The sequence below is a fragment of the Chrysemys picta genome, chromosome 1 (genome assembly GCF_011386835.1).
Source record: "Chrysemys picta bellii isolate R12L10 chromosome 1, ASM1138683v2, whole genome shotgun sequence".
NCBI lineage: Eukaryota > Metazoa > Chordata > Testudines > Emydidae > Chrysemys > Chrysemys picta.
This window is the reverse complement of record NC_088791.1, coordinates 6,760,874-6,786,437: the sequence shown is the minus strand read 5'-3', so window position 1 is coordinate 6,786,437 and position 25,564 is coordinate 6,760,874. Positions and strand designations below refer to the sequence as shown.

General features: G+C 43.3%; 1 protein-coding gene across 7 annotated transcripts in view; it reads right to left on the bottom strand.

Moving 5' to 3' along the window:
* Nucleotides 1–25,564, bottom strand: part of NRF1 (nuclear respiratory factor 1) — a 110,398-nt gene that overhangs the window by 68,884 nt on the left and 15,950 nt on the right. For 6 of the 7 annotated variants that reach the window (XM_005281312.5, XM_042842254.2, XM_042842252.2 and 3 more), the window contains exons 2-4: nt 11,611–11,842; nt 3,202–3,316; nt 1,060–1,186 (exon numbers count right to left, since the gene is read on the bottom strand). In XM_005281312.5, the coding sequence (XP_005281369.1) occupies nt 1,060–1,186; nt 3,202–3,316; nt 11,611–11,833 (465 nt within the window). In that variant the 5' untranslated portion in view covers nt 11,834–11,842. Of the gene's footprint in view, nt 1–1,059; nt 1,187–3,201; nt 3,317–11,610; nt 11,843–11,971; nt 12,020–25,564 lie in introns of all 7 variants that reach the window. The other variant, XM_065552189.1, reaches the window with a different exon arrangement.

The following is a 25,564-nucleotide window of genomic DNA, read 5'->3' as shown; positions in this document are numbered from 1 at the left end:
TTGTTTGCCAGACTGAGACCTCAGCAGTACCAGCCAGTGACTCCCTTAGGCCCCACCCTCCCACTGCAGGCATCTACATGAACTGCACGTCCAGCCTCAGGGGCACCCGCACTGCTTGCCTCCTATTGAACTGGACACACTCCTCTAACCTAAGCCACAATGGAGCCTGGGTTGCTTCAAACCCCAGATCCCACAAGGGTAAGGCCTGGAGCACCGTAAGATATAGCACGTCACAGCAAATAGGGCAGGAGATTTGGTGACGTATGTAGCTCAGCACGGAGGCAGAACTGCACGTTTATCTTTCAGGTTGGAGAGGAGCTGCAGCGGGGGCTACTGGCTCAGGGGTTGCTGCCCAGCCCAAGCACCTGTGGCTAAAGCTTGAAGTCCCAGAACTGCTACATATACCAGTGGTTGGGAACCAAAGCTGTAAGTAACATCCCGTAATCATAGCTAAATGAGAGCAAGGTAACAACACGCACGTCTTTGGTCCCAGAAGTCCCATTAAATCCCTTCCCTCCTCCCACCACGCACCTGACCATTCAAGACAGTACCACCATGAATAGCTGTCAGATCCTTCCTACCTTACCCCAGCCTTGCCCAAAGCTCACTGGGGCGAGCAATACAGGCTCTAAGCCCTGATCTCATTCCATAGCTCCCCAGCAAAGTACTCCACATGGTAGACAGAACAGCACTGAATGCAGCCATCTTTAGGGTGGAGGCAGCATCCCGATGCACAATCAGCTCACAGCACAGAAATGGAGAAAGGGGAAATTTTGGTCTGGAACACTAAGCTAAACTCTTTTATGAGACGTGACAGGGAACATTTAGTGTCTCTAAACAGTGCAGGTGGGACTTCAGTATTAAGTCCTTATCTGAAAGCCCCGCATTCAGTTATTCACCAGGCCAGGATTTGATCTTGTGGCTCCAGGTGTGTGTGTTTTTCAAACCTGAAGCTGACACCACTCACTGGCTCTTAGAGGCATTATAAGCCAAGATGAAACATGCACAGAAAGCAAACAACTCATCTTAGATCCTTTTCCCCTTCCCAGGGAGACTTACCACATTCTCCAAGGGTGCAGCACCAAACACTTTAAAAACAGGATTGGGTTTGGAGGGGGATATGCAAAGAACAATGGCCTGCTGCCCCACTCGGGTGGTATATTCATCTAGCGTGGCACGCAGCTTCCTGAAACAGGGGAAGAAAACAAGGGGAGAGGGGAGATAAAAGTAAGGGCCATTCCAGCCACTGTCCTTCAGATTACAATCCCTCCTCTTGACCCTGCCCATTCCAAAAGCAGGTGTGAAAGGAAATCCTGGTGAGTAACAGTGACCACACAAGCGTCCCTTTGCTCCCACGGGCCTGCTATATTCCCTTTTGCCAGACGCCAGCTCAGCTATGACGTTTCTACTTTTCACAAAGAAATATGTTCATGAAAAAGAAAAAAGTAAAGTAAAGTAGAGAGAGGAAAGAAATGAACATTTCTCTCTCAGCAGTGAAGTGAAGGGCACAGAGGATATGTCTCATCAGCTCAAACCACTGGGCCCATCATGTCTGGGATCTTGTCTCCAGCTAAGGTGACGAGATGAGAGGAAGAAAATATCGGGACACATGGGGGTGGGGAGGGGGTGTCTGCCAGCAGAGGAAAAAAAAAGCCGAGTGCTGCCGGTGGAGCAAAAAAAACAAAAAACAAAAACAAAAACAGTGCTGCCAGCGGAGCAAAATATCGGTCCCAATTTTATCGGGATGTCTGGTCACCCTATCTCCAGCAGCGACCAACACCTGATGTCAAGAAAATCTCCCTGAAGCACTTGACCAATTGTGCAACACTGGAGAGAAATGAATTTTCTGCCGCATGTGGATGATCAGTTAACAGAGGGAGGAACAAGCTACAGTCATCCACTGGCTAACAGAATATACAGAATTTATAGGTAGAGCACTTTGAAATGTTTTACAGATAAAGAATCCCACAACAATGCTGAATAATTCACAGGTACTTCAATCCTGCACAAACCATAACTGAAGTGTGGTAAGCAAGAAACAGAGACATTGCAACAGCTGGCTAAGGGAAATGTGTATATTCAGCCACCTGTTACATCAGTGAGTCCCTTTGGGATGGTCCTTCCATGGGGAAACACTCAGACTTGCCACTTCTTTCCTTGTATTAACATTTAAATGATGTGAGAGAATTGTCAAGAAAATGGCAGTGACTTTGCTAGAGCGGATCATAGAAAGTTTATATAGGGGAGGAGGAGCAGTTCTCACCACATAAGTTGCCACTTTATGCGACATTAAGGTTATCAATGCAAATGGGCATTTCTGAGCCCCCTTCAGCAGTGGATGTACTGCTGAAAGCTGTCATCATGTGACACCATATAGACGCTCCAGCGTCAGAGACACTAGACCAGCTCCCTTCTGGCTCGCACGCTGATTTAAACAGACAAACATTTACTATTTAACTATGCTGACAAAATGGCAAAATTCTTCTGATTGTCAAACTGACAAAATGCATGAAACTGACATGCTTTGCCAGTGTTTTACCCAAGTCATTTGTGCTAGAAAAGGGAAGAAAGAGCTGAAGCCCCTATAATGTGGTTTCACCCAGGACATTTTTATTGAAAATACCCACTGTGTGATGCACTCTGCTATGTGCCACCTCAGCTTTGCTAGAAGAGGGCGTGCAGGGACAAGTGTTAGCGCATTTTCATCTTGCAGAACCATTGGGAGGTCTTATAAGAGGCCTCATTCAATAATACAATAAAGATGCATCCCTCGTGATGGGGGTGAATGGTTTATACCATTCCAGAGCTGGGATATTGCAGCGCCAATGGTTCTCAAGATAATGGTTTTAGCAGTAAAGAAGTCAAATGGAAAAAAGCAAGATGGTAATTAGGAGGACGTGGACTAAATTTGTGATTAGGCAGGAATAGAAATAAATCGAGAATACTATCAGAATGGGGACTCCAGTCTCTGCGGCTCACACTACCATATTAAAGCAGAGGACAGCTGCAATCTGATCCGTTTTTGCAAAGTAAATGCAGCCCTCAGATTCCATGCAAATTGCCAAAGATGCCCCCAGCTGAGCAACACGTGGCCAGTCTCTGATCTCTCAACAACAAATGGGTTTTGGAAAGGCACAAACAGAAATGGACCTGGCTGTTAGCTTGCAGAAGCCACAGGCGGCGGCAGTAGAGGGTCCTTACCGTAATAAACGTGTCTGCTGCCTCTTGCGGATGGATGGGTTGGACTCAAACACGTGAGGTCGCTTTCGTTTTTTACCTGTTGCCACGGCGGCAGCTGCTGCCATTCCCACCGGGCCTGGAACCAAACCACAAATGGTGAATCAGCGCACAATCTATTAACTGAACAAGACAGAGAAGTGACCATTATGCCAACTGGAACGGGTTCTGAAGGGCTCTGGTAATACAAATAAATAAATAATGGGGCTTTTACCCTCATCCGGACCAAAGTAACCAGAATGTTTTGCAAAACTGTCACCAAACACTGAAATTTCTTTCCCTGCAGGGATCAGGGCGGTATTTCAAGAAACTCTGTCCAGGTTGGTAGGCCTAAAGTTAGGCATCAGGTGAACATTGCATATTTCATTTCACAGAATTCTCCTACCAATTATATAATTACTATTCAGGATTGTTTGTAGTCTTCCCCCAACTACAAAAATAACGCAAGTGCTGTAGTCAGTGTGGCCACTGGACAATCAAGGTGCCAAAGGAACACTCAAAGAAGACTAGGCCATTGTGGAGAAGCTAAATGAATTCTTTGCATCTGTCTTCACTGCAAAGGATATGGGGGAGATTCCCACACCTGAGCCAATCTTTTTAGGTGACAAACCTGAGGAACTGTCCCAGATTTAAATGTCCCTAGAGGTGGTTTGGGGAAAAAACTGATAAATTAAACAGTAATAAGCAGGGATCCTAGTTTTCCCGTGATAAAAAAAGCAAAATTCTCCAATAAAAAGCAAAATCAAAATCCACGTTTTCCCATGATTAAAATGAAATGCTGAACTTTAGTTTCCCTAGCCACAATATATATAGGTATCAGTTGAACTAGGGCAGGGGTAGGCAACTTATGGCACGTGTGCCAAAGGCGACACGCGAGCTGATTTTCAGTGGCACTCACACTGCCCGGGTCCTAGCCACCGGTCCAGCATTTTAATTTAATTTTAAATCAAGCTTCTTAAACAGTTTAAAAACCTTATTTACTTTACATACAATAGTTTAGTTATATATTATAGACTTATAGAAAGAGACCTTCTAAAAATGTTAAAATGTATTATTGGCAGGCGAAACCTTAAATCAGAGTGAATAAATGAAGACTCAGCACACCACTTCTGAAAGGTTGCCGACCCCTGAACTAGGGTGACCATACATCCTATTTTGGCTGGGACAGTCCCCTTTTTAAGCCCTGTCCTGAATGTCCCAACTTTTTTGGCAAAACTGGGCATTTGTCCTGTTTGCAAATAGGACAAATGCCCAGTTTTGCCCCCCCCCCCCCCCACAAAAGTGGGATATGCCCCCTACAGGGGCTCAAAGGAATGTTTGGGGTGGGGTGGAGGTGATGCCAGGCGCTGGGGCTCAGGCTGTCGGCATTGGTGGCTCGGGCCAGCCCCGCATGGTGTCCCATTTTCAATTTGGGAAATATGATCATCCTAACTTTCAGTAAAATTTAGTTAATATACGTTCTTATTTTTTCACAAAATGTAAAACTAAAGATTCTCTGTAAAAAATGCAAATTCCACGTATTTCCGCGGCAAACGGGTATCTAAGACTCCTGCTAATAAGTCACCAGGACCAGATGATATTCACCCAAGAGTTCTGACGGAACTTAAATATGAAATTGCAGAACTACTATCTGTGGTATGTAACCTATGGCTTAAATCAACCTCTGTACCAGATGACTGGAGGATAGCTACTGTAATGCCAATTTTTTAAAAAGGCTCCAGACGTGACCCTGGCGATTACAGACTGGTAAGCCTAACTTCAGTACCAGGCAAATTGGTTGAAATATAGTAAATATCAGAATTATCAGACACATCAATGAACACAATATGGTTGGGGAAGAGTCAACATGGCTTTTGTAAAGGGAAATCATGCCTCACCAATCTATTAGAATTCATTGGGGGGTCAACAAGCATGAGGACAATGGTGATCCAGTGGATATAGTATACTTGGACTTTCAGAAACCCTTTGACAGGGTCCCACACCAAAGCCTCTAAGCAAAGTAAGCTGTCATGGGATAAGAGCGAAGGCCCTGTCATGGATCAAAAAACCGATGGATGAAAAGATAGAAAACAAAGGGTTAGGATAAATGGTCAGTTTTCAGAATGGAGAGAGGTAAACAGCGGGGTCCCCCAAGGATCTGTACTGGGACCTGTGCTGTTCAACATATTCATAAATGATCTTGAAAAAGGGCTAAACAGGGAGGTGGCAAAGTTCGCCAGCAATACTAAAGAACTCAAGCTAATTAAGTCCAAAGCTGGTCGCAAAGGGTTACAAAAGGATTTCACTCAGCTTGGTGACTGGGCAACAAAATGGCAGCTGAAATTCAATGCAGACAAATGCAAAGTAATGCACATTGGAAAACATAATCCCAACTCTACATACAAAATGAGGAGGATTAGCTGTTACTAATCAAGAAAGAGATCTGAGTCATTGTGGATAGTTCTCCAAAAACATCCACTCAATGTGCAATGGCAAACAAAAAGCTAACAGAATGTTGGGAACCATTAGGAAAAGGATAGATAAGACAGAAAATATCATAATGTCACTAAATAAATCCATGGTACGCCCGCAATTTGAATACTGTGTGCAGTTCTGGTTGCCCCAGCTCAGAAAAGATAAATTAGAATTGGAAAAAGTAGAGAGAAGGGAAATAAAAATGACTGAGGTATGGAACAACTTCCATTTGAAGAGAAATGAAAAAGACAGCGACTGTTGAGCTGAGAAAAGAGATGACTAAGGGAAGATATGATAGAAGTCAATAAAACCATGACCGGTGTGGAGAAAGTGAATGGGGAAGTGTTATTAACCCTTCACATAACACAAGAAACAGGGATCATCTAATGAAATTAATAGGCAGGTTTAAAACAAACAAAAGGAAGTACTTCTTCAAACAACGCACAGTCAACCTGTGGAACTCATTGCCAGGGGATGTTGTGAAGGCTGAAAGTATAACTGGGTTCAAAAAAAGAATGAGATAAATTCATGGAGGATAGATCCATCAATGGCTATTAGCCAAGATGAGTCAGGGATGCAACCCCATGCTCTGGGTGTCCCTAAGTTTCTGACTGCCAGAAGCTGGGACAGGACAACAGGGGATGGATCACTCGATGATTGCCTGTTCTGTTCATTCCCTCTGGGGCACCTGACACCAGCCACTGTCAGAAGACAGGATACTAAGCTAGATGGACCATCGGTCTGACCCAATAAAGCTATTTTTATGCTCTTAAGAGAATTTAAAAAGAGTAAAACCTAGGAGGATCCCAATAAAAAACCACAGTACTGGAGAACATACACTAGCCAGGAATAATCCTGCACCAGGGCTAGGGAAGAAATGAACTGGTCAACATAAAAGGGATTTTCTATCTAACTTCTACAATTCAAATCCAGGTCATTAGCTTTCTCTGTGACTGAGGAGTTGGCTCAAGGGAGTCATGCCACGTGCACCTGTATTTGGCTGCTACAAAGTACAGTAGAACCTCAGAGTTGTGAACACCAGAGTTATGAACTGACTGGTCAACCACACACCTATTTTGGAACCAGAAGTAGGCAATCAGGCAGCACCCAATACAGGACAGTGCTGTGTTAAACTAATAAAAAAATAAAGGGAAAGTTTAAAAAAATGATTTGACAAGGTAAGGAAACTGTTTCTGTGCTTGTTTCATTTAAATTAAGATGGTTACGAGCAGCATTTTTTCTTCTGCATAGTAAAGTTTCAAAGCTGTATTAAGTCAATGTTCAGTTGTAAACGTTTGGAAGAACCAGCATAACGTTTTGTTCAGAGTTGCAAACATTTCAGTTACCAGGTGTTCCTCACTCCCAGGTTGCACTGTACTGAAATGTACACGAACCCCGCTGACACACGTAAGCTATAATGATCAAGATCCCTTAGGGATTAATGACCCGCTGAGGGAGGGGAAAAGCTTGACGTACAAGCAGTGGCCATTAACGCCAGGAAATGCCCTGCCCTAAGATTATTGCAATTATAAAATGAAAATGAAAAAAAAAAAGGTCAGACACAGAATCATAGGACTGGAAGGAACCTCGAGAGGTCTTCTACTCTAGTCCCCTGCACTCATGGCAGGACTAAGTATTCTTGTATGGGTGATGCAGTTGCCACTGTTCTGCACAAGGCTATTGCTAACCTATTTGGCACATCCCTTTAAAATAAACAGCTGCGGAAGCTGCTTTAAGCATTATTGTTGAAAGCATTATGAACAGTAAAAATCTTCTGATGCGGCACCAGCATCACTGCAGGATGGATGCTGCTTTATGCTCTCCAGCTCCGGCCCCTCCACTTGCCAGGCCACAGTAATGCCCCGGTAATAGTGATCTGCAGAGCAACAGGGAAGCACCAAAATGCAGAGTTAAAATGAAAACCTTCATAAGCAAACTTTCAAACCAGATTTCCTGCAGCAAGCAGCTCGCCCTTCTGCATGCTGAACTGAGTGACGGGGCAGTTTTCTCCGTTTTTGTTAATAGTCTGGAGGAATGAGGACAGGGGCTTGGAGTCGGGAAGCCCTGGGCTCTAATTCTGGCTCCATCAATGACTTGCTATTTGACTTGAGCAAGTCACAACCTCTGCCCCTCAGTTTCCCCATATGCAAAATGGAAATACTTCATAACTGGTTTTACAAGGCTGTTGCAAAAATCAATTAGCTTACGTTTATATAACTCTTTGAACATTCATTGCTACAGAAATATTAAATGTCATATTATTGGTGACCCGGGACTAGCGCCATGTGCATTTAATGGGAAGAACAAAATTCAAATCTCAGATATTGCTTCTCATCCCTGCCGAGCCTGTGAAGAATGGGAAAATTATGGAGGGGCTGACCAGCACTCCTGAGGTAGTCTGCTGTTGCTGATTAATTGGGTAGTCACATTAACTAAGACAAAGAAAATCTAGCCCAGCCCCTCCACAAGCGGAATCAGAGCAATTCATAGCCTCTGTACCGGAGGATGTAAGATTACATACAAGACCCACAAGACATTGCAGACTGGATTCCCAACCTGCTGAATTTCATATGACATGACCTGATAACACCAACCTATAGCAGGGTTAGGCATCAGTTGTGTGGTGTTAGGGCAATCTGGTGAGTGAGGGAAGGTAAAAATTAAACAGGACAAAGACAACTTTAGCAAGTTGTGTGCCATTCCAATTCTATTCTAAATTCATTATTACTCTTAATTTCAACAGAGAGACAGGGTTGGAGATCAGAAACGCAGCAGCCGTCTTCATAGTCTATCAATTCTTATTGCTAGGCTGCCCTCTGGTGGCCAGTCCTAGAATTTTATAGCATGCACTTAATTAAAACTTCTGCAGAAGACAGGACACTGAAACCCAGGAGGAAGAATTTGGGTTTTTTTCATTTGTTTGGTTTTGAATTATTGTTACTGTGAACTCGCAGCTTGAGGATACTGAAGGAGAAGTGAGATGTCAGGAGGGATCTAATGGTGACTTTGCTAACCAGAATTAGGAGGTAACGTCATGCACTGGACACAACATTATTTAGTATTTGTACTACTATTTTTTTATTTGTATCATCATAGCACCTTGGAGCCCCAGCCATGGCCCAGGACTCCACAGTGGTAGGTGCTCCAGGATCACCTAGAGGCCTCAACCAGGTCATAGCTCCACTGTGCTAGCCACTGTACAAACATATAGTAAATGACAACCCCTGCCCCAAAGAGCTTACAATCTAAGGAAAGAATGGAATCCAAAAAGGCCTGGAGGCAGGAGCCGGAGAAGGAAAAAATGGAGTGCATCACTGCAGAGTAGAAGGATGCTGTAAGATCTGGGATGTAGGTGAGAGTGGAACTAAACTGTGAATGAGGGAAGTAAGGAGAATATTTGGGAGTAAAAAATAAGGAATTTGGTTTCAGCCACCTCTTAGTCAGCAGTCTCAGTCTGCAATCCCAGAATTGGGCGGTGGTGTGAAAAACACTGTGGTGACACAAAGAATACTGACTTGCAGAGAGGAAGGAACAGGAGGTACAGATGGACCCTGAAGAAACCAGAATCCAGGCCTTTGATTGCCCTTAATGCCTTCTACTAAGAAAAAGGGGTGCTCTCTGCAGAGCTGGTGGTCAATTTTTTGAGGACATTTTCATCAGGAGGGTTTCTCAGGTTCAAATCAGTCAGAGCAGGGACCTTCAAGCTATTGGTGATTCTAGAGTTTATAGATGAGAGATTCATAGATTCTAGGACTAGAAGGGACCTCGAGAGGTCATCGAGTCCAGTCCCCTGCCCGCATGGCAGGACCAAATACGGTCTAGATCATCCCTGATAGACATTTATCTAACCTACTCTTAAATATCTCCAGAGTTGGTCGGTTGCGTGCTCTCTCTCTTGTTTTTTCATGAAAGGTCTCAGTTTCATTTCAACACAGAACAAAAACAAATGTCAAAATCTCAAATTTTTATTTTTTTTGCAAAATGGAATTCTTGTTTTTTGGCCAGCCGCAGTGCTCTGTGGCTCCAGGACAAAGAGGGAGGGATGGAGTGCGTGGACAACAACCCTTCTATTTCCTTTTTTGCATTAACTCCCTTTTCAAAATATTACCTGATATGTTGGCAGACCTACAAGACAACTGATGATACCTCCCCCCTCTGCTTCTGAGACATTTTAGCGATCTGGTTACTAACCCAAACCAGATAAATCTCATTTGGGCTGCAAGTTCCACCTTTATTTGAGTTAAAAGGACTTAAGGCTCTCACAGGTCAATGGTGTATATGGGACTGTGACTAGGGTGACCAGACAGCAAATGTGAAAAATCAGGACGGGGGGGTGGGGGTGGGGAGTAATAGGCGCCTATATAAGAAAAAGACCCAAAAATCGGGACTGTCCCTATAAAATCGGGACATCTGGTCACCCTAACTGTGACATACATCCATCCTCTCCCAGCTCTGACCATATAAACACTCCCTTGCTTGAGTCCCTTCACTGGCTTTCACTCTCCTTACACATCAAATTCAAGTTAATCGTTCTCCCTTTCAAGGCTCTGCACACCCTCAACTCACCTACAGCTCTTCCCCTATTTCCTACTATACCCGTTCTGCTCCCTATACTCAGAGGTCTCCTAGCTGCTCCCTCACGGCTTTCTTTTGTACCGCATCCCAGGCTTTGAATAGCCTTTTAACAGTTGCCTATTGCCCTCCCACTCCTCATTACAGAGACTCCTGAACAGGCCCCACCTGTTGCTTGACGCAAGCTAGTTGTAAGGTCTATGCCCCATTGTGTGCTGGGCCTAGTCTGTTGTACAATGCTCTGTACTGCACCTTTTTATCTCTTTAGACCAGGGATCGGCAACCTTCGGCACGCGGCACGCCAGGGTAAGCCCCCGGTGGGCCGGGCCAGTTTGTTTACCTGCCGATCGCAGCTCCCACTGGCCACGGTTCACCGTTCCAGGCCAATGGGGGCTGCGGGAACGGCGCAGGCTGAGGGATGTGCTGGCTGTGGCTTCTTGCAGCCCCCATTGGCCTGGAACAGTGAACCGTGGCCAGTGGGAGCCGCGATCAGCTGAACCTGCGGACGTGGCAGGTAAACAAACCGGCCCGGCCTGCCAGGGGGCTTACCCTGGCGGGCCACGGGCCGCAGATTGCCAATCCCTGCTTTAGACTGTAAGCTCTTCAGGGCAGGGCCTCAGTGTTCAACACATTTACATTTCATACCACACGGACATACACTTACTGCATGGCACTGCAGGTGATACTAAAAACAATTCAGTCAACATCCACAGCTTCACAGGTTGCCTTTTGTTCAGCAATTGTACGCCAAAGTTTTACTTTGGCATAGAAATGATGTTAGGCCAGTTTGCGATTGGTTATCTGCGGCTATGGTTGAGGCCAATAGGGATAGGACCAATCCATGATTTCAAGGACAGGAGGTAGGGGCTTCACTGGAAAGGGCCTGTGGCTTTGGAATTTTTTCCTACGTAAAATATGCCCAAGCCCATTAGTGACGAGGCTAAAGATGCGTCAGTTGACATCCTACTCTGGAGTGTGGGAGATTTAGTGGGTTATTGTGGTTAGCATTGTTTATGCCACACTGTTTTATGTGGTGATGGAAGCTGGCTGCCCTTTGAAATTTTCTGCCTCTCCTTTACCTTTCTCTGCAGCAATCAGATACTGCTGGCACTTGCACTTTAACGATAAATATATTTTCCCCAACTCCACCACACTGTGGATATCAACATGGCGTTACTCAATACAGCAACACTCATTCTGTTGGCATTGCAGGGCCCTGTGATTAAACGTGACGCAATAACCACCCAGCCTGGTTTGGTGAAGAGAGAAGTCAGTCACATTAAACGGCTGCACTCAAGTGCTATTTGCAACCAACTTCTGCAGAAGATAGGACACTGAAACCCTTACCTGCAGCAGCCAGGTGGGCAGTGACCTCATCAGCAGCAGTCGAGTTGAGAATATCAGAGTCGTCATAGGAGGTATCCTCAGGCGAAGACGGTGAATCTTCGTCTGCACTCAACATGCTGTGTTCTGTGTAGGTGGCCACATGGACCTGCTGCACCTGCTGGGCCACGGCATGGGCCTCAATGGTATCCATGTGTTCCGTTTTGGTCACCCCGTGTCCTTCCATTAATCGCTACTGTTAAGGGAGACAAATCACAGGACAAACATTACTAAACTGATGCAGTGTAATAAAATGGGGTTGACCATCTCTCCTGCCACACTCAGATCACTCCACTCACTGAGAATGGGACAGAAATTATCTTACCCAATGGAAGTTGCCCTTTGATGGTTGCACTGGGAGGCACAGAAGGAACTGGAAATTTAAAACAAGAGGTATAAAAAAAACCTTGCTTCCAAACACTGAGGCACTCTGAGAGGATAATCTTTGTGGAGGGAGAAGTCCTCCAGTATCCAATTACCCTTGGTACTGTGACAGCCCCACCCTCCCACACACACACTTCGAGATGTTTGACCAAAGATACAAACGGCCGCCACTAAACTACGTAGAGGTTATTTTTAAACTGAGTTTTCTGTTTAGAGTCTAGGCATCAGGTCAGAATCATTATGGCCGAACACAAAGGTTTCATGAAGTACCCTTGTCTGACATGACTAGCAGTAAACCACTGAATAAAGGAATAAATATGTAGTACTTATATAATGTTGTACATTCTCAGAGAACTTTACAAACATTAACTCATCAACCCTCACACAGTCCCTGAAAAAGCCTGGGGGAAAGACAGGAGCAAAGAAATGGCCATTTGCAGGTACATGTGGAAACCACATGTTGTGCGTGAATTGTTATACACGGACAGTCAGATTCCTGTCCCTGATCTATCATCAGTGAAGGCTTCATAGAAGAAGTGAGTTTTAAAAGGAGCGGTATGAATGAAGAGAGGGCGGTTAACTAGGACACAAGACGTGGAAGATCACTGCAGGCACAAGAGACACAAAGGAAAAAATCAGGAAGATGAGAGTGGAGGGCAGGATCAGATGCATCTGTTAGGGAGGAGGTTCGCATGGAGTGAAGGGAAAGGTGGGAGCAAGAATGTGTGTGGGGTGAAGTGGAAAGGACCAGAAGCGATATTTGAGAAAGGGCACGACATGGTCAAAGCTGTGGGAGAACCACATTTTTTGTAGTAGCATTTTAAGCAGACAGACAGAGACAAGAAAAGAGGTAGTTGCAGTAGTCAAAGCAGGAAATAATCAAAGCTCAGATAAGGGATTTAAGCAGGCAGGATGGAACAGAAAAGACTGAAGTGAAAGAGACCGTAAATGAAGAGTCATCTGGATTTAGCAACAGCCTGGACGTTGTTGGGCATAGCAGAAAGATGTCATTCAGTTTCTACCACGTGGTATTTAAGATGGCGTCAGAACACCCAAGACAAGATGTAAGGTGGCAGGAGAGGTAGATTTGGAAGTAACCAGCTATGCTGTGAACAGAGAAGAGGTTTCAAGGCCTTGTTGAGACTAGGATTTAAGCTATGATGTAGCACACGTTAACTAACACACGCTACTGTGACACGGTGTGTCTCGGACAACCCTCACTGGAAAGTGTCACAGCGACCATCACATCTTTCAAATAGTACTTCAGGCAAGGTCGTAGATGGTAATTGGTGACCTTCAGAAGAGGGGAAATGAAGAGGATGGAACCAGAGGGCAGCAGATCCAGGATGGCATTTGAGAAGAGGAAGTCGAGGGAGTGGGAATAGGCTCAAGGAGCTTGGAGGTGAAGGGAGGAGCAAGAGATAGGGTGGCAGAAAGGCAAACGGGGTCAAGAGAGAGGACACAGTGCCCACATTTAAACCCCTTTGAGATTTGAGTCACAGGCTGGTTTCGAAAGCCCACAGGGGGCAGCGTTTGCTTTGCTCTGTCATGCAAGCACAAGTGACATTTAAATGAGTCCTACCATCGCCAAAGACAGTTCCATCCCAAAGGACACCAAACATAGGATACAAGCCCTTAAAAATAGTCATGTAAAACTGAAACAGTCTATTCTAAAATCTCTTTCCACATTTCTGACTGTCTAATAGTAACTTTCTTCAGGAAACATACAATGCGTCCCAAGGGCAGGAGACAATTCCTGTAATAGGTTTTTTGCTTTTAAATTATTAAAAAGGAAAAATAATTTAGAGGAACTTATGTGAATCCCAAGGACTTCCATCCCTTGCTTACTACTATAGCAAGTTACAAAGAGTGGATAAGAGAATGCCCCCTGTACTGAGGCTGAAGGCTGTATAAATGGATTGTCTGGAGCTTGGTGTTTTGAGGTATGACGTTTCTTGCATAACAGGCGGGATCAGGAAATTGACAGGAGGTTTGTAATGATCCGCATACAAAGTCTGTTGAAGCAACGGCCAAAGGAAAGTGGGAAGAAGGTTGCTAGTGTCGGAGAGTGATATTGGATACAGAGAAGGACCAGTGACTTCCCATAACTTCAGCTGTACATAAGGTGTTTGGAATTTCATAAGGGATCTGGTTAGATCATATGTACATATCCTGGTGTCAGGCCCAGTTAAGGTAACCATGAACGCAATGTTGCCCCCGGGGGTTGCAAGGATATCAGACAGACCAACCTCCCCTGCCCAGTAAATTGGCAAATCTAATCAGCAATTTCCTGTCATTTGGGCAGCCTCACATGCTCTTAAAAAGAGAGTCGCTATTTCTATGATCCTGATAGGAGAGCCTTGGATCTAATCAGAAGCTATGAAGGCAAAACTCAGGTCACCATTTTAGGTGAGGGAGTGATACCTTATCTATAAGGTTCGGATTTTGACACTGTTATTTTTAGTAAAAGTCACGGACGGGTCGCAATCAATAAACAAAACTTCACAGAAGCCCGTGACCCACCTGTGACTTACTAAAAAGAATAGCGGGGGGGGGGGGGGGGATGAGAACCCAAGCCCCAGTGCAAGAGGGTGGAGGAGGGGGGTCCAGCACCTGCCACCCGAGGCAGCTGACGGCTCTGGCACCTCAGGCTGCAGGGCCCTTGCCGGCTGACAGCTCCAGCCCCGCCGCCCCAGGGCTGAAGCGGAAAATGTCATGGCGGTCTCTGAAAGCCACGGGACCCATGATTCCGTGACCGAATCTTATCCTTACTTATTTACTAATACAAAAGAAAGGAAGAGGTCTCCAAACACTGCCGGAAGGGCCTACACGCCACAAGCTACTTAGGGCCAGTTTTCTTTCCATGCATGTTCATGGCAGGTTTCTCCTCCATCCCTTTTTATGATGTACTTATCTGATGTGATTGCGCAACCCTTGCTAGGAACCAGTCAACTCTACTACAGGCTCCACATGCACCACCAACTTTATAAAAAACTGGGCGGGCTTGACCAGCTCTTTGTGATGGGCTTTGAGCTCCTGGGGGAGAAGCGGCAGGCAAGTGCCAAGTATTACTAGGGGGTGGGTTTTAATTAATCAGATGTAATACACAGGGAAGTTTCTAAAGGTTAGGGTGATACTGATTTATATCACAGCTGGTCGGCGAGTCAGACAGTCTAAAAACAGAGACCCTATTTCTGGAGTGGGGTGGGAAGAAGGGTTTGGTCACTGTGGTATCCAAGTGCTTCAGCTGATCACATGGCTCACATGCGCGTTTGTGTCACTTGTCTAGTGTGCAGGAGGCAGGGAGCATGGGCTAGTGGTTAGAACAGAGAAATGGGAACCAGGACTTTTGAGTTTCACGGCTGACTTTGCCTCTGCTTAACCTTCATCAGAACAGAGCAAACCACGCACAACAGAAGTTAGTTACGTCACTTAACGTGCAACTGGAAGTAGCTCAGACACTCGGGTGATGACAGCAGTATAACAACCTATATGGAATAGAAATCCTTTAACCATCTGATATCAGGCACTCCATCTGTACATGGGAAAACCCGCACCACTCATGCGCTCAGGGAAGATTTACTGTGTGAGAAGCATTTTGAGATCTTTGTCTGAAAGCTGCCAAACAGTATGGGAAATGAGAAAGATTCAGTTGGGACCACAAACATATGTATCTAAAGCAATGTCTACAGGGACTATAGTACCATAGCTATGTGGCATAATCCACTTTGTAGCCCAGATGGAGCTTACAGCAAAAGGAAGGGTTCTTCCATTGCGGTAGGATCACCAACTCCCTGAGCGACAGTAGCTACATCTGCATTTATACCAGGGATTTTTCACAGCCCTGAGCGACATAACTAAGTTGACCTAACTTGTAAGTGTAGATCAGGCCAAAGTTGCAGTTTCTAGCTAAAGATACTCTAGAGGAACTCAATCCGACATGATAGCAAAACTGCGACCATAGGAACCACTGCATCAGGCTATACAGATCTATAACTATTACTAAATCACCTTCAAAATCCCTGCCCTACCTGTAATAATCAAAGACCAGTAGAGCAAGATGATGCGACTTCCCAGCTCTGTTTACGAGGCAGATTGTTAAATGAGACCCATCCAGAAATAGCAACAATTCAAATACCCCCAAGGAAAAAAACCAGAACAAGATGTTGAGAGGACACGGAAGCAAATTGAAAACATCAGCCAGGTCTTCAGATGGAGGAACCTATTTGTCATTGCCCTACTGCAACAAGGAAGGGAAAATTATGAGAAGTAGAGCTGGTCAAAAAATTTTGACTGGAAAAAATAATTTTTTGAAGAAAGATGCAGATTTGGGTTGACCAAAACTTTTCATGCAATTTGTATCGATTTTAGTGAATTGTTTCAGTCCAAAAAAAACAAAACAAAGAACCCTAAAAAACTGAAAAGGTATAAAACATTTTGTTTCAATATTTTCAAAAAGAAACATTTAGACTTTGACTCAAGAGGACTTTTCTAAAATTACCTTTAATTCTATTTTAAAAATTAAAAGAAAATAAAGCTCAATATCAAAGGAAAAATTTGGTCTGAAGTGAAACAAAATGTTTCATTCGACCCAACATGATTTTTTTTTTAATTTTCAGAATTACCAATTAACCAAAAAACAAATTATTTTTACACAGTTCTACTTTAAATGAATAGGCTTGATGGACCCAGCCTTTTCCCGTTCAGTTACTCTGCCTCTTACAGAGATATCCAGTGACCTTATTTTATGGAGCAATGCAACATTAAATGTTCTCTTCAGTTTAAAAAAGTTTATCAACTTAGAGTTGACATTAGAGCAGGAATGACCAAACATGACTCTGCAGATCAAAACAGCTCAATGTCACCCTTTAGCATAGTGACATGGCCTCTGGAGACTAGTAGCTACTGTATACAATGCCCCATTTCATTCGGAATGAAGGCTGTTTGAATCCCAAAGCAATAGTGCACATTGGGAAATGTAGTCTTCAGGTATTGCATGTTTAATATTAAAAGATATGGGTGGCTGTAGTCAGCTCCACTTGATACAATTAGATATAATACTCTGGCTCTTTTGGGGTAACGTTTGGACACTTTATTCGACTATGAAATTATAATCACTGCATTTTTGAGACAGTAAATGCATTTATAACTGACATTAGTATTCCTTAGGCAACTACGCAAAGTTACACATAGACATTTGATCTAGTTAAGGGTAACGTTCATTCTAGTTTACAGTACACACTCATAGGCCTTTTCTACACAACAAACACTGTGCCAGGATAGCTACATCAGGTGAGCCCCTCTTTTTATGCTGACAAGGAAGAGTTTTTCTGGTGAGATAGTAACATCTTCTCCCCGAATGATGTTAGCTATGCCGATAGCAGCACTCTTCAATTGGCACAGCTGTGTTTACAGTGGGGGTTTTGCAGGCATAGCTATGTCGGTGAGGCAGTGTGGTATTTTTCCCCGCCACACCTCACCAACAATAAGTATGCCAACAAAACACGTAATGTAGACCTGGTCTTAATCTGGTGTTTCTGAGACAGCCGCAAATAATGATGACTGGTCATGTAAGCAGTGGAATCATTCATTAAGACTCATAGACTCATAGACTTTAAGGTTAGAAGGGACCATTATGATCATCTGGTCTGACCCCCTGCATGCTGCAGGCCATAAAACCGTCCCTACCCCTTCCCTGGACTCTGCTGCTGAAGTCCCCAATCCTGTTATTAGTGACTTCAATCGGCAGAGACCCTCCTGCTAGAGATCCCTGCCCCATGCTGCGGAGGAAGGCGAAAAACCTCCAGAGGCTCAGCCAATCTGCCCTGGAGGAAAATTCCTTCCCGACCCCAAATATGGCGATCAGTAAGACCCCGAGCATATAGGCAAGAGTCTCCATCCTGACCCCTGTTAGCCATTATGCTATTTACCTACCATTGCTTGGTTTTCCTTGACTACTATGTTTTACCATTAAACCATTCCCTCCATAAACTTATCTAATTTAACTCTTACACACACACACACACACACACACACACACACACACACACACACACTTCCTCCCAGATGAGCCCCACCTACATTTTGTAGCAGTTTATGGTTTCTTGCTCTCACTGATAGTCTATTAGATTTTTTGGTTCTTGATTTTTCTTGCCTTTTATTAAGTGTGCATATACATATTTCATATGAGAAACTGCTATTCTCTCCAGCTAATAAAGCGGAGTTCACGACTTGCATATGAATGACACCGTTACTGATCTCCTTTGCAAAGTGCTTTGAGATCTATTGATGAAAAGTGCTGTATCAGAGTTGGACATTATTATTATTATATTTAGGTGACAGAGCTCTTTAAAGCCTATAACGCTGGGTTCCAGAACAACGTGCTTTTCATTTTATTTATTTATTTTTAGGCAAATTCATTCAAGCCTGCCAGACAAGTTCTAACAAACTGACTACTAAGGTCATTTGTAGTCTAAGTGAACAGTTTTAAAGAAAATTAACTTTGTTTCACGCAGTTGCTGCTTTTTCCCCCCCTTCTTCTTCTTCTTCTTCAGGGAGGGAGGATATGTTTGTGTTTGGTTTTGTTATTTAATTTCTTCCCCCAACATCTGCAGCATCTTCTAATCCCTCAGATTTTCCCATTTCCCAGCTGTTGGAAATCTTCCACCTCCAACCCAGCAATCGTGAGGATCATGAACACTGTATTTGTATCTTTCAAACCTATTGTGTTATTCTTGTGGAGGGCCCCTTCAGATTAAACCACTCCTAGTGGACAAGCATATTAGACAGAAGTTTCTGCTGGCAACCATCAAACTGCAGTCAGCAAGTTTGTTTCTGTCTCTTCAGTTAAGCAGCTATCTATTTTAGATCCAGGAAGACTAAGGCCATGTCTACACTACCCCTTATGCCTGTGAAACTTATGTTGCCCAGGAAAGAGAAAAAAACCACACCCCTGAGCAACGTAAGTTTCGCAGGCATAAGTGCTCATGTGCACAGCGCTGTGTCGGTGGGAGATGTTCTTCTGCCGACATAGCTACCGCCGCTCATTTAGGTGATTTTATTATGTCGATGGGAAAGCTCTCTCCTGTTGGCATAGAGCGGCTACACAAGCGATCTTACAGTGGCACAGCCGTATCGATACAGCTGTTGCACTGTAAGATCGCTCGTGAAGACATGACCTAACACTACGATGTCTATGAAGACATTTCCTGGTTGTTGTAGCTCAGTCCAAAAGTCTTTGACAAAGTATTTTGACATCCAAAGGCAATTTTTGACCAAAATAAATAAATAAATAAATAAATAATGCCCCTCTCTACACCCTGTGCAGCTGCTTCATATCTTTCTAAATCAGCGGTTTCTTTGATGTAAATTCAACTACAATCAAATTTGCTATTGACACCAGAACTAGAAAAATAACAAGTCTACAGGAGGACAAAACCAAACTACTAACTAATCTGAAAAGATTGTAAGAGTTGAGGCTGCAGGCAAGGAGAAGGAAACTGATCCTCTCAAGCATGAAGTCTACAGGAAATTGAGCAAACAACCACACGGATTAAACTGAGGCCTTGCCTACCACACGAAAGTTTTTGGTATAATTGAAGGAGTGAATGTAACGGATATAATTGGCATAAACCCCACTGTGAATGCTCTTATTCATATAAGAGTGACTTTTTTCAGCTTAGCTTATGTCACTTGGGAAGGGGTTTATGGTAAACAAACAAACAAAATGCTCGTAATGCAACAAGTGTCAAAACCAGGGGAGGGAAGTGGGGCACAGATCTACATAACTATACCTGTATAACTGGGTTTCCCAGATAGACAAGCCTTGAGTATATTTCAGCCTCACCTCCTTACCACTGAACTATTACTACTTCAGCTGCTGTAGGAAGCGTGTGAGGTCAGGATGCTGAAAGGGGAGGTATACAAGAAAGGATTTCAGCCTTAAGACATGGACTGCAATATAAAGTTTGAGAAGCACTATGCTGAGCAGGATAATTATGGTTGACATTTAAATTGCCATTACGTTTCAGAGTTAAACACTCCATGAAAGGGAACTGGGCAGGTTATGCCTCTCAAAGTTATTGTTCTAATCTGTGGAAGCAACACTGCGTCAGGACAAATTCAGAAAGTTTTCTTCAGCTTTACAACTACAGAGGCTAGAAACTACTCTGTAAGTATTAAAATGCTTAAATTTTCAAAAAAACACTGGAAATACAAAACAATCCACAGGAAGACCCCACTTTCCTAGAAATCTCGCACAGATTTCCAAAGCCCCAACAGTAACTAAAAGCAGAAAGCCCCAAAAGATTTTTGGGGTTTGAAACATTTGTTATAACTAAGGCTGTCAATTAATCGCAGTTAACTCACACGATTCACTCAAAAAAATTAACTGCGATTAAAAAAATTAACTGAGATTAATCGCACTGTTAAACAATAGAATGCCAATTGAAATTTATTAAATCTTTTTGGATGTTTTTCTACATTTTCAAATATATTGATTTCAATTACAACACAGAATACAAAGTGTACACTGCTCACTTTATATTATTTTTGATGACAAATATTTGCACTGTAAAAAATGATAAACAAAAGAAACAGTACTTTTCAATTAACCTCATACAATACTGTAATGCAATCTCTATCGTGAAAGTGCAACTTACAAATGTAGATTTTTGTTGGTACATAACTGCACTCACAAACAAAACAATGCAAAACTTTAGAGCCTACAAGTCCACTCAGTCCTACTTCTTGTTCAGCCAATCGCTAAGACAAACAAGTTTGTTTACATTTACAGGAGATAATACTGCCCACTTCTTATTTACAATGTTACCAGAAAGTGAGAACAGGCATTCGCATGGGACTTTGGTAGCCGGCATTGCAAGGTATCTACATGCCAGATACATTAAACATTCGTATGATTCTTCATGCTTTGGCCACCATACCAGAGGACATGTTTCCATGCTGATGATGCGCGTGAAAAAAATAATGCGTTAATTAAATTTGTGACTTAACTCCTTGGGGGAGAACTGTATGTCCCCTGCTCTGTTTTACCTGCATTCTGCCATATATTTCATGTTATAGCAGTCTCAGATGATGACTCAGCACATTGTTCATTTTAAGAACACTTTCACTGCAGATTTGACAAAACGCAAAGGTACCAATGTGAGATTTCTAAAGATCGTTACAGCACTCGATCCAAGGTTTAAGAATCTGAAATGCCTTCCAAAAATCTGAGAGGGACAAGTTGTGGAACACGCTTTCAAAAGTCTTAAAAGAGCAACACTCTGATGTGGAAACTACAGAATCCGAACTACCAAAAAAGAAAATCAACCTTCTGCTGGTGGCATTTGACTCAGATGATGAAAAAGAACATGTGTTGGTCCGCACTGCTTTGGACTGTTACCAAGCAGAAGCTGTGATCAGCATGTACGCATGTCCAGGGCTGGCTCCAGGCACCAGCTTCTCAAGCAGGTGCTTGGGGCGGCCGCTTGGGAGAGGGGCAGCAGGTCCAGGTATTCGGCGGCAATTCGGCGGACGGTCCCTCACTCCAGCTCGGAGTGAAGGACCGCCCGCTGAATTGTCGCCGCAGATCGCGATCGCGGCCGCGGCTTTTTTTTTTTTTTTTTTTTTTTTGGTTTTGGCTGCTTGGGGCGGCCAAAACCCTGGAGCCGGCCCTGCGCATGTCCTCTGGACTGGTGGTTGAAGAATGAAGGGACATATGAATCTTTAGTATCTGGCACGTAAATATCTTGAGACGCTGGCTACAACAGTGCCATGAGAACTCCTGTTCTCACTTTCAGGTGACATTGAGAACAAGAAGCGGGCAGCATTATATCCTGCCAATGTAAACAAACTTGTTTGTCTGAGCGATTAGCTGAACAAGAAATAGGACTAAGTGGACTTGTAAGCTCTAAAGTTTTACATTGTTTTATTTTTGAATGCAGGTTCTTTTTGTACATAATTCTACAGTTGTAAGTTCAACTTTCATGATAAAGAGACTGCACTACAGTACTTGTATGAGGAGAATTGAAAAATACTATTTCTTTTGTTTTTTACAGTACAAATATTTGTAATCAAAATTAAATACAAAGCGAGCACTGTACACTTTGTATTCTGTGTTGTAACTGAAATCAATATATTTGAAAACGTGGAAAACATCCAAAATATTTAAATAAATGGCATTCTATTATTAACAGTGCGATTAATCGCAATTCATTTTTGTAATCGCTTGACAGTCCTAGTTATAACATACAAAGATGCTATAGTCCCTGTAATATAGACGGACCTTAGATACATATACTTGTGGTCTCAACTGAATTTTTCTCATTTCCCATACTATTTGGCAGCTTTAAGCCAAAGACCTCAAAATGCTTCTCACATGGCAAATCTTCCCTGAGCGCATGAGTGGTGGGGTTATTCCCCTGTACAGGTGGCATGCCTGACATCAAATGGTTAAATGATTTCTATTCCATATAGGTTATTAACCTGAAAATTGATTAGAAATCCTTCTCTAATTCAACCAAAATGTGGCGCTTGATCTAGGAACTGAGTGTGTGAAAGACTAGCCAGCAGCAAGGGGTGCAGGAGAACTGTTTTGTAATGAAAGCGGATGCTGTAGAGAAAAGTCTCTATTATGCGGGCTAGGAAAACCTCCAAAAATGGGAATGTAATGGAGTAATGTCTGTCTGAATTTGCAGAGAGCTTGAAGCAATAGTTCTCAAATGTGAACTGTCCCTGTCACTTCAGTGGGTGCTAACTCAAATGCCAACGGTGACAATTGAAATGTCCACATTGTTAACTATTTCACTGTTCATCAAAATATATCAAAGGAGCCTTGGCTCGCCCAATGCTACAAAAATGCCTGCTAGCCTGCTGTAATTGACCTCGACACCACACACTTTTTTGCCCATCAAGAGGATTATTAGAGATGAAAACTTTAAATCAATTTACTTTCCATCGTTCAAATTTACTTGAGGAATTTCAGTCGGCCTGGTTCAATTTTTTTTTTTTTTTTTTTTTAATAAAAGCTAACTTTTTGGTCTACCCCTTCAGAAGATTCCTTTAATTAATGATCATTTTATGAATGAAAACCGAATTAGAATACAGAAAAAGGGTCACGAGATGATCATTTAGACAATTCATGCTGAAACCCACTATGTGTGTGTGTGCACATCCTCAGAGCACACTCCTGACACATCTGCTCCATATCCCTCTAAAGAAAGCAGACACTGGATAGAGACCAGAAGCCTGGGGAACGCAGGTGTGCACTCTGATTTTGAAGTGGTAGGCAGAAATGAGCAATGAAGAGTGATGAAATACGACAGTGCAGGCTTTACTCTGTCCCTGCCAAAATACTAACTAAAAATCCTCTTCTTGCCTTCGAGTTACATAACCAGACCCTCGTTTTTAATTATAAAAGCCTTGGACGTTTCAGAAAAATATTCAGAGGGATGAAATATGCCTCTGAATGATTAGTTATATTTCAGCAGTAACGTGTTTGCCAAGAAGCTATCATGATAACAAGATTTTTAAAAAAAGATTATGTCTAGAAACCAGCACTGCTTCACCATCAGATCAGTGTACAATATTTTCCTCCCACATAAGCAGAGGTAGGAGATTTATATTTTACAAAAATGAGACAGAAGGAAGCTTTTGCATTCAGAATCAAGGCTGAGTCACAAATATGGCAAAAACACACTAGCTAAGGGAAGAGTTCAGCTACTATCCTGTAGTGGTCTCCAGTGTTTTCCATCAGTTACTTAATAATTTTTTGTGAGGCATGTAATAATCCTAAAAAAAGATCCAACCAATAAGTCATTGGTAGCCACTGTTGAGGCGGGAGGCCATTTGTAATTCAGATTGTTCAATCAGCTACAGCCCAGCCCTTTCCCAAACAAAATCTATGGACGGAATGAAACAATCATCCCATCAGATGCAAGGGAGTGATGTTCAACAGGACTCACACAGTATGTATGAGAGACAGGCGGGGACTCCATGAACACGAGTGGCAGCGTTTGGTGGCCAAACTGCAACATTCCGTGAAAGACACGTTCATTTCTACCATACTTTAACATGGAATACTAGGCTTTACAAATTATACTGAGTGGAGAGAAAGAGGACTAACAATTGTCAGCACCCTATCAAGATCTGCCTTAAGCAAGTGCAATACCAATGATTGCACTTGCTTTGAGCAGGGGGTTGGACTAGATGACCTCTTGAGGTCCCTTCCAACCCTGATATTCTATGATTCTATGATTAGTTGGCAATTCACAAGCCATCTTGGGCTCCCCCCCCCTTCCTCTTCACCTACTTAAGACAGCCAGCTACCTAACCAATATCTTCCCCTCCCAGCAATGAGAACAGAGGGTGAGGAAACTTAATACCCAACTCACTATCCTACTTTTTACTTAGCTAGAAGACGATGTAATGGCTGGATATTGAAGCTAGACATAAACAGATTGGAAATAAGGCATAAATTCTTAACGGTGAGAGTAATTAACCATTGGAACAATTTATGGGGTCGTGGTGGATTCTCCATCACCACCATTTTTAAATCAAGACTGGGTGTTTTTCTAAAAAGCTCTGCTCTAGGAATTATTTTGGGAACGTTCTCTGGCCTACATTATTCAGGAGATCAGACTAGATGATTGCAATGGTCCCTTCTGACCTTGGGATCTATGAATTGCAGGACCAAGTCCATTCGGAGCCCTGAAAATTCAGAGACCTTAAATTTGGCCCTATAATGTTCTATGGGAAGCCACTATAAAAGCAAAGCACTGGGTGACACGCTCTCAGCCGCTAGTGCTACTGAAGAGGCACGATGCTGCATTCTGCACTAACTGAAGCTTTAAAAAACAAAGTAAGTGTTGGGGGTGCCAATAGTCTAGCCTGGAGTTCACAAAGGCAAGGATCTCTGTGACACAGCCCATGTTTGCTTAATAAGATGTGGCACAGTCTTCTGATTAGTTGACTATGATTTTTTGTGGCTGTCATTGACAGTCCTGCAGGCTACCAACCGATTTGACACTCTTTGTGAAGACCCCTCCAGTACAGAGCCCATAATATATGATCTAATCACGTGAAACAAGACAGGACCCCGAGGAAGGTAACATTAGGCAAACAGGCAGGGGAGGAAGGAACAGACAAACCAACATTGTGGTTGTTTGACTGACACAGTACACCTCTACCCAGATATAACGCTGTCCTCGGGAGCCAAAAAATCTTACCGCGTTATAGGTGAAACCGCATTATATCGAACTTGCTTTGATCCGCCGGAGCGCGCAGCCCCGCCCCTGGAGCCGCTGCTTTACTGAGTTATATCCGAATTCGTGTTATATTGGGTCACGTTATATCGGGGTAGAGGTGTATGTGCATCATGTTCCCTTTTAAAAATGAAGTTAATGTAGTGGACTAGCATAGGAGAGTGGGCCACTTTTACACATTTCCTCTCATAACCCTGTTGGCAGAGTTCTTAATTTGCTTAAAGAGACTAGTAATGTTGCTGTTCCCTCCCAAATCCCTTATCTATTTGTTC